Here is a 10,018-nt window from a genome sequence, read left to right on the forward strand (position 1 = left end):
AGAAAAATTACAGAAAAATATAGAAAATAACTTAGGGGGTTGCTGTATCAATAGACCTAAGTCCCCAGTTCTCCTAAAAACACCCACTCCCACCCATTCATGACCAAAGATCAAAGTGCAGAAGAACTCCAGAAAAGGAACCAACATTAGGGTTCACATTCAGTTTCAGTAATTTCTTGGGTGTTCACCTGCACCTCCTAATACTCATCTGCTCTTTCTCTCTTGGTTTTTGATATTACAAAACCCACACTGTTATACTGGCAGTGGGTTAAATCTTCTTCAGGGAGAGAAAGAAACAGCTGTGTTGTATCTCAAATATGCACCCATGGCATATATTAGCAAAGGCAGGCACACAAAAATGTGTCTTCATCTTAAGCAAAATACAAACAGGAGGATAATGGTCCATGATTATTTGTAAAGTCTTTCCCCAGGCTGGGAATGGATTGGATCCTGAGAAGTTTCTCTCTCTGTCAGTGTATAACCTGACTGATAGAACAAAAGTATCTAATACCAGCCCACGGTGTTAAATATACTTCAGGAAAGACTCAGAAAGAACCAGTGTTATATTTTAAAAAAGCAAAAATGCTCCATTTATTATGCTCATTCCAATTTCCAAAAAATTAGATATTTTCCATGCAATGGTGAAATTTCCTTCTGTTGACTTGGCAAAGAAAGGCTACTTCGAACAGATTTTGTACATCTGCTACATCAGGAAAAACACCTGCTGACAATTTTTGAGAGTTTCCCAGCACATAACTCTCTAGAGTAATTCAGCATCTAAATGGCATACAAGTTTACATAATATTGTAAGTCTGAGTAATTGTGTTTAATTTGCCTTTTCATGGAAAGATACAATCCCTTTAGTGTGTCAGTGCAAAGGCAGCTTAACCTGCCACCCCAGAGATTAAAATGCCAGAGCGAGACAGATATTTGTGAAATTAAACATTTTTCTTACCTTCATTATCTGAAATGGTCAAATGAAGGCAGCAAAAGGAGCAAAATATTTAAAGGAACATTTTCTGAGCACTCAGCAGAGAATAACACCAGCCAAGCAATTTGAATTAACTGGGAAAGCAGCTACTTATACTAATAATAATAATATGTACCAAAATTTTTGCTACATCTTCAGAAAAAGTTCTTGATTCCCTAGGTTAGGTATTTTGAATGTCACTGCCTGTACTGTAGCACCAGGCTCATACAAAGAATTCATGGAGCATTTCTCTTTGCAAAGAAAGTAGATGCCAAAAGTTCACCTTACTCAAAAATAATACCAGGAGTTCTGAGCACGTACCTGCATCTAACCTCACTCAGCAGGTTTCTTCTCTACCACAGTACCCCCCACTTGTACAGCAGTTTTCCTGCCACAAAACAAATCTGTATAGTACCTCAGAGCAGCTAACTTTTTCTAGATTATGGAAAAGTCAGTTAAAGGCGTTTCAAAGTAGCTTAGAATGATTATCTTCAATTCTTTTTACTCCCTGCAAATGCTCTTTTGCTTTCTTAGAGTGTACTTCCCTTGTAATAGATGCTGACTGATGAAAGCTCTGTTCTCCTTGCCCTTGTACAGGGTCTTGACAAGTTTTAGCTCACCCGTTTCTAGATGGTTTATTTGAGTGAGTCACGGGGTTGTTAGGGCTGTTTTTTGGTTTGTTTTAAGGAATTCTAGCTGGATTGGAAGGGTATTGGAAACAGGGATGCTTTTCCAAGTTGAAGGATTCCTTTATAGCTGGCAGACAGGAAGGCACTGATGCGAAGCTAGACATTGCCACCCGGTGGCCAGAGGCGCTCGGCTGACCCGCAAAACACGGAGTGCTCGCACCAAATTAGATCTTCAACGTCCTGGAAAAACGTGAAGGTGGTTCAACTTCTCCAAGCAGGCCAAAGTAACAGAAACGGGGACATGTAGCCCTGAGATCTATTACTCCAAATGAGCTGCTTACCCGTGAGAGGGGACAGGACTGCCCTCCCTCGCAGAGACACACAACGTGCAGAGTTTGGAGTGTCTTTTTATTGAACCAGGAGAGAGGGAGAGGACAGGCCCCTCACAGCCTGAGCACAGTACTCTGTATTTTCCTCTTTTGAAACATGAGCTTCTACAGGAGGACATCCCTTCCAGTAATTAAATATTCTCTACCATGGTACCATCACTATGATTTCCTTCTCTTCAATCCCATTTAAAAATGAGGGGGTGACACTTGAGAACCTGTCATTTCTGGATGAGAAAGCACCACAAGCATCTGGCTCTATATCTGACAAGGTTCTACACATGGAGCTGCTCACAGGCACCAGGTTGTGCCAGTTCAGGAAGCAGAACATTATTATTTCAAATCAAGCAGAAATACCTACAGTGTGTCAGTTCCTGCAGAGCTTTTAACAGCTCAGCAGCGCTTTTTGGCTCATTAAGAGTATCAAAACTTGCTGATCAGCTACATAACTCATTCTGGGTGGAAGCCCTCTGAATCTTCATGCACTTCCTATGTCTGTTTTTCATTTATCATTCAAAAATCCCATTCCTCACTATCTTTTCTAACAAACAGACTCTGCAGAGATCTGATTCTACACCCTATCTAGGAGGTATCTAGACTCCAGGCTGTTCAGCCTTTTTACTTCAATGGAAGAATGTTCTACCAGTTATCTGGCCAAAACTGATCATTTACATAACAGCTATGGGAAAACAGTTTTATAATAATCAGATTTCCATTCAATAAAGACTTGCACCAGGAAACTCATCAGGTAAGATTCATCTCCCACACCTCTGGAATTCCACATTGCAGACCATTCTCTGATAGTGAAGAGACTAGGGCCACGTAACAGGGGTCTCCTGCAGGGAAGATGAATCCTACCACTTCTGACTGGATGAACAGGATTTATTGGTGTAATCCTTCTATCTAAATTCCAGATTTGCTGTTCAAGTGCATTGATTATATTTGTTATCTCGGAATCACAAAATGATATTGTGCTCCCTGGAGGAAAAGATGTATTTAAAGATCAAACAGGTTTTGGAGAAGCTTTTAAAAATTAAACATGACATTTATATATGTAATAGAAATGCAGTTCTTTGAAATACTCTGCCTGTGATGTACTTTAACCACATGCAGTAGCAAAACAGAACACCCATGTCACCAGAGCAAGGAGAGAATTCAGATCCTGCCTTTCCAAAAACTAGATACATGTTTATATACTGCTCTACTTGTTTCAAGGGAATGGTTAAAAAATTCCATGCACTATGCACTGCTTAAGCACAATTTAAAACTAAAGGGTAAATTAATAATGTAGAACAAGACTGCTATGAAAGCAAAAATTCTGTGGAATCAAGGCAACAAGATGAAGTAGCTGTCCAAGAAAGAAGAGAGGCCTTATCAGCAGAATTGAATTCCAGATAAAGTGCAGCTTCCCTTCTCAGAATACAGAGACAGCCTATGATTGCAGCAGAATCAGCAAGAGGTTATAAATTTAGCTAGTCTGAAAACCAAATGAAATGGAAAATAGAATGTCAAGCACTGAAAAGCAAGCTAATAAACAGAGAGCAGCATCCACAATTTTCACAGCTCTGAAGAGATCATACAGGATAAGATGCTGTCATCTTATTGCAAAGCTCCCATACCTTCTCAGTGATTTTTCATGGGCAGCTCCTCACAGCACTGACTCCTCCTTCTTCACAGCACAACCAACAAACTCCAGCTCTCTCCTCACCCAGCTAACCCACTCTTTTGTAGCACTCATCTTCTTATTGGACACAGCTGTGGCCTATTAAGAGCAGGCCTGTTCCTAATCTTTGGTGATTGGTACAGCTGCAACTCCTCAGGTGTGACACTACCTTCAGCACTATTCTCTTACATTCTGTCCCTCCACACAGGACCTTCTGTTGAGTTTTCAGGTCAAGAGCACATGGGATAATTAATTTCCCATACTTAATTGGACAGTATGACACCAGCATGAATCTGTCATCAAGTCATTCCTAAGACACCATTACACTAAAACTTTCAAATTTACTATGTCAGAAGAGAAAACAAGCAAATAAAATGCTTATTGTGTAAAGAGCCTTCTAGAAATAGCAAACACAAAGTGTTTAATCTCAAATGCCACTTTACTTTCTGGACCTTGAGCTAAGAGCAGGACCATAGTGAGTTACCTTGACTAGCTATGTTATCACACTGCTTCAAGATAACTAAAAGGTCATAGTTATCATGATTGTGGCAATTATCTGTTATACAGACCATGGGAAGACCAAGGAAAAAGATATTTCCCTGGAGAGTATCTCAATTCTATCTAGATCCATATATACAGACATAGATATGTAATATACATATAATACATACACACACACACATACATATATTCTCTCCCTGTAGGAAATAAGTAAAACTGACAAAGAATTCTAAAGGTCAAAAAGACAACAAAAATCCAATAGCTGAATGTACGTATAGAAAGAATTCAGAGCATGCTCTGAATGACAAATTTTAGGAAAAGAAAGATTCTTAGGCAAAAAACCAAGGCAATGAGATTACATAGCTATAAAGTTCTGAAAAAAAAATGAAGGTGTGTTTACCTTTCGCCAGACTTGACAATATGAGCAAACATAATATGTAGCCAACAGCCCCATCTGGTTTCTGAGACTGTACATGCAACTTCCAAAAACATTCATACTTCCTTTCTTTGTAGTATCCCTTAAATATAAAATAAACCAGCAGTTTCTGTAGAGGTCTTGAGAGAATAAAAAGGCATCATCTCAAAGTGGACTTCTTTCGTAACTAAAGTGAAATAATAAATTTTTCTGAAAAATATTTAGTTCTATGTAACACAGCAGGAAAAGCCGTAATAAGTCATTGCAGGCAATAGTGACAGTTCTGAAAATGGCACTTAAATTGTCTTTGAAAATAGGGGAGGAAGGCCTTTACATGACCACTGAAATCCACAAAACTGCTGCTCACATTATGAGAGCCTTCAGTTCTACAAACCAGTTAGTTCTTAGTACAATATGTATGTAAGTTTTGTTGAATTAGAAAATAAAGCTAGTTCCCATAAGTACTGCAGTAGATGAATTTGACAGAAAATGAGTGGTGGTGTCTGGGGAATTGGGTCAAACCAATTCTCAAGCCCATCTAACATGCTTGTGCAGATGCATTTACTTGATGTCAAAAAATGTAATAAAGCTAAGTCAGGCAAAGGAAGCCACAATTCATATTGAGTGGGTTTTCTGCTGTAACACTTTATTAAATATTTTTCATTGCATGTATGCATTAATCATTTTCCAATATCCATCAAGGCAGAAAGATATAGCAAAGAAAATTGTAGTTTAAAAAAAAAGAGACTGTTGGGTTTTGGTTTTAGTTCACAGACTGATCCTTAACACATACAGGTCTGTGTATCTTAAAGGCAATGAAATGTAATTCACTGTCGTATAAACTGGTAATTTAGTCTGGGATGAGGAGCTCCACCTTACAGCACACTGATAATGAGTCATTGAATGCAGTCTGCATCCTCCTACAAAGCCAGTGCAGTATTTCCTTAGGTACTTCTGCAGTAGTTAGGCTGCATTTTCCAAAAATGCTTATGAACCCTTGTAACACCAATCAGGAGCTAAATTTATTCTCCTTACATTCAGCTCTGTTGCAAAGGTTCTTGCCTTTTGGTAGAAGAAGAGAGACATTTCCCTATCCACGAGGAAGTTATGGTAGATCACAGCAAGTCTGGTGTAAATCCTCAGTTGAGCTTTTTTATTTCCCAGGTCCATGGCAGCAGCAAGTGCCAAGTGGTAATAACCAGCTGCATCAAAGGGGTCCTGAAATAAGAGGCTCAAAGATAGTACAACCAGTGCAAGAGGACTGCAGAGCTCAGGTTTGTAAGTATCTAATAAAAATAGTATAGATTCTGAGCTTTTGAGGGTCTCCCAATTTACTGTTTACATTCCAAACACACAAAACCAGAAAATGGCAAAATCTGATTCTATGAAATATTACTCAATATAAAAATTGGCTACACAAATTTGTAAAATTTCTTACCTTAAGGTCATAGAATATAATATCTCCTAAGATTGAGTACACCTTGACATAATAGAGTGTTTCCTCCTCAAACTCCAGAGGAGAGGAACAGAGGGACAAGGCCTTTAAATAGAAGTGTTCAGCCAGTTCACAGTGACCCAAATGGTGATGGATGGCTGCCAGGCGGTGGTAAGCTATTCTTTCATTTAGCTGATTTCCTAATGAGATAACATGGGAGTCAGGATATAAACAAAGAGACTGACTACTCAAATCTATGCTACTTAAAAAAATTCTATACTGAATTTGCTGAACTTTTATTGAAAAAAAAACCATATTTGCTGAAGAGATCCATGGTCAAAACCTGCCCTTCAAGAAAAATCCTATGGAATTTCTGAATTTCCTCCCATAGGATTTGACAGTGTCTGGGATTTTAAGAAATAACTACATTCATCTAGCATGTGTATGTTATAATAATATATATACACACATACACACTGCATACTTACAAAGAATACAAATGAATGATTATGAAAGAAAGTGAATAGGAATAAAGACTCCCTTGACCATTCCAATACATATTTTACATGAAAATTTACAACAAAAATATCATTTTCAAACTGATCAAAATGACCTGTCTGTGCTTGTACAGAGGGGTAAGAAGGTTCTAAATTAGTTGAACAGCAACCAAACTTGAAGAAGAGTAATTTTGAAATAAGACCTATAATTTTTGACTTTTCTATCTTATGTTGGTTCACAATCAGAGCTTTGGGCAAATCTGAAAGTACTCTCAAAAGCCTCTTAGGACTATTTTATTAATGAGTATTGTATCTTAGCTCTTAGAAGCACACTCAGTTTGGACATAAAATTCCAGGTTTGATTCTGTTCTCTACCAAAGGTTTTCTATTTGATCCTAAGTTAGAAGAGTAAGAAATAAATTGCTCATTCTTTAATAGAAGCAAAAATAGTAATTATAGTAGTGTTATGAAATCCTGGCAAGAAATGACTGAATGCAAGGGAAGAAAACTAAATTTAGAGTTCTGTTGTATTTTTAGAGGTATCACTCATACTCAGCTATAATGGAAATTGTTCTTACCTAAATTTACACTGAGGACGAGAGATACTCTTGCATATTCCAGACTTTCCTCATAAGCCTTCAGATTCATCAGCAATTCCACCAATTTATTGCATAATCTGAGTTCAGTGGTTTTGTTGCCAGTCTGAACAGCAAGTGGAAGAGCCCTGTCCTGAAATACACAACATCAGCTTAGGTATGGCTGAACCCCAAGATTTGCACTGACAGCTCTCATTTATGTCAAATCAATTTCTGGTTTCATGTTGCTCTTTGCTTAGAACAGTTCTTGCAACCAGAAGTGGATTTGAAACCGATGATATCTGCTAACACCATGACAAGTACTCACTGGGACAGTTTGCTGAGAGGTTCAGCTTTTGGTTCAGCATTTATAGAATACCTGCTATGGTGGGAGGTAAATAATTATCAATGCAGCAGAAAAACTGCACAAACCCTGTAGAAAGTCACTGCTTTCTCCTTTTCCCAAGTACCATTGAAAAATATGTCTCCAGCAGCTTCAAACAATTCCATTCCTAAATTTGGATCTCCTGTGCAAAGAGCAGCATCCTGAGCAACCTGAAAAGTAAAAGAGGAATCCGGAAGGAAAGACAGAAATTAGATCTTGTTTACTCCATGGTTAAAATATCATAAGTATTAGCAATTTTTAAAATATCTTTTTATTTTCTCTCCTATTATAATGATGAGAAAGGCTATATTTGATGTGAAGATGCTCCTTTTTGATACCCTGTCTTTGAAAAAACCAATGGCAGGTGCTAAAGAAGAAACAAAAACCTGGTTACATTTTCTGGCAAGAGTATCCTGCTATCTTTGTCAGCACATGACATTCTAAAAACAGCGGTGTATTTGATAGCTGCCACATAGTAAATTTGAATTAGATCAAACATATCATAGAAATAAATTCAAATTGCAAGTTAGATATTGATAACTGCATATTTAAAAGCCTGTGAACTGATTTCCGTAAATAAATGCAGGTCCACTATTCTGTTCTCATGGATAAACACGTCTTGTTAGCAAAAAGGATTTAATGACAGAGCATGCAAAGCAAGAATACCAGGATCCTCAGTTATTGACAGAGAAAATAACAATGAAAAATGTGCCTTTTACATAAGGCAAGGTTAAGGATCCTTCTGTGGCTTTGTCTACTTTAGTTTTCAAATTGCATTCAGTTAATACAAGTCCTTCTTTCTACTTGAGCACAGAGGTGTGCAAGACACATGCCTCTGCTCTCATACATGAAAAGAAAACAGCAGCTCCAGCTGGCCCTGTGTCATACTAGGCATGGCCACAGCAGGAAAAATTCAGATGCTGTGGAAATGCTTCCTAAAGAAGCTACTCTGTTTTCCTGGGAATCTGGCCCACAAGCCAGCATGCTAAGGTGATTATTCTCTGTTACCCACCAGCAGGTAGCATGCCTGTGTCATATAATTGCAGGAAGGAACACAGAATTAACAGGAACTAAGAAATGTCACTGCCCAAAATCCTTCCAGAATCAAGCAACAGATTAAAAGAGATTAATAGGGGAAAATGCTGAGACTTTCTCTTCCCCTGCTGAGCATTACATGAGTGGTGGCAATAAATGATCAGAACATCAATTGGCAAAACGTATGGAATTTTTATATCTAATTACTTACTCTTACCATGCCACCTGCACAACACTGATACCATGTGCATGCCTGTAAGTGTTGACAATGTACCTGAATATAAAGATCCACAAGCTCATTCTGCCTCAGAACATAATAGATCTTTCCTGCCCGGAGCCAAGCATATGCCTCCTTCTCTTTCTTCTGGAGATCTATAAATATTCCAAGGCTTCTTTTGGTATATTCCAGAGCTGACTTGTAGGCCCTGAAACAGGGAAAAGTGCTAATCACAAAAGGGTTCTTCAGAATTGCAAATAGTTTTCTTCATAGCAAGCAATGTTGCTGTAAGACATTCTGTTTCCCCTAGTAACTAAAGAACTCTTTTTCCTCTTTTGTTCCATCTACATTTCCTGTTAGATTGTTATTTATTACATTGTTATATATTATATAAATATGTTCTATATATATAATGGTATATTATATACTATTATATTATGTTATTCATACATTTTCCTGTTATATTATTTCAACATGGTTTATATGTGTCCTTGCTCTACCTCCAAACTTGTGAGAATTAGAAAAGTCTTTTGTCATCTTTAACTCTTCTATCATTTATGGATTTTTACTAAAAATGTCAAAGAAATCACCTTTTTTTTAAATCATCTATACATCTGATTTAAGTGCAATTGAGACTAATTAACAATTGTTTAAAAAAAACCAAAGAAACTGACAGGAGAGTGGTAGGGCAGAGGAGAATGGGACATTCTCATGATCAGTTCTGGAAGCACTTAAATTACCAGATTATTGATGTTGTGGGGCTTTATACCAGACATAGAAATGCCAGAAATCTTAAATCTTTCTCCATCTTGTGCTAGACTCCCATCACCTTGACCTAATGGTTTTTTTTTTCTGAGCACAAGACACAAACATATTAAAATAGAATATGAGCTGCACAGTTGTGGTGTTGGAAGAGACGAGTTTTTCTTGTTACTCAGGGCAGCTAACACAAGGAATACTGGGATACTGTGGTCTGACACCATCTCAACTTTGTGCTATTACCTGGTGGCATGCTAAGGTTATACAGTCAACGTCTGGGAGCCAGGCTCCCGGGATATACAAATTCCATCTACTAGAAGCACACAAATACACAAAGCAGCAGCTTCTCCAGCTAGTGAAGTCTTTCTGAAAATTCCAGGCAGCTTGAAATCTTAACCAACTCCTTTGTCTTCAGTCTCACCAAAGGATGGTCACCAACTACATAATTATTTTTCTTTCTTAGGGCTTTTTAAATTGGGTGACCTATTAAACACATTAGATGCTTGAGCTACAGGCACTTAAAGTTGAAATAGGCATCTGGTTCTCTTTCC

The 10,018-nt window shown here is 37.8% G+C and overlaps 1 protein-coding gene across 1 annotated transcript in view; it reads right to left on the reverse strand.

Moving 5' to 3' along the window:
- Positions 1-5,205: 5,205 nt before the first annotated feature.
- The window catches only part of SH3TC1 (SH3 domain and tetratricopeptide repeats 1), a 28,471-nt gene continuing 23,658 nt past the window's right edge, over positions 5,206-10,018 (reverse strand). The window contains exons 14-18 of the mRNA XM_005424740.2: positions 8,766-8,916; positions 7,504-7,626; positions 7,075-7,225; positions 6,003-6,199; positions 5,206-5,782 (exon numbers count right to left, since the gene is read on the reverse strand). Coding sequence (XP_005424797.1) covers positions 5,552-5,782; positions 6,003-6,199; positions 7,075-7,225; positions 7,504-7,626; positions 8,766-8,916 — 853 coding nt within the window. The 3' untranslated portion in view covers positions 5,206-5,551. The remainder of the gene's footprint in view (positions 5,783-6,002; positions 6,200-7,074; positions 7,226-7,503; positions 7,627-8,765; positions 8,917-10,018) is intronic.

Source organism: Geospiza fortis, unplaced genomic scaffold, assembly GCF_000277835.1.
Source record: "Geospiza fortis unplaced genomic scaffold, GeoFor_1.0 scaffold147, whole genome shotgun sequence".
NCBI lineage: Eukaryota > Metazoa > Chordata > Aves > Passeriformes > Thraupidae > Geospiza > Geospiza fortis.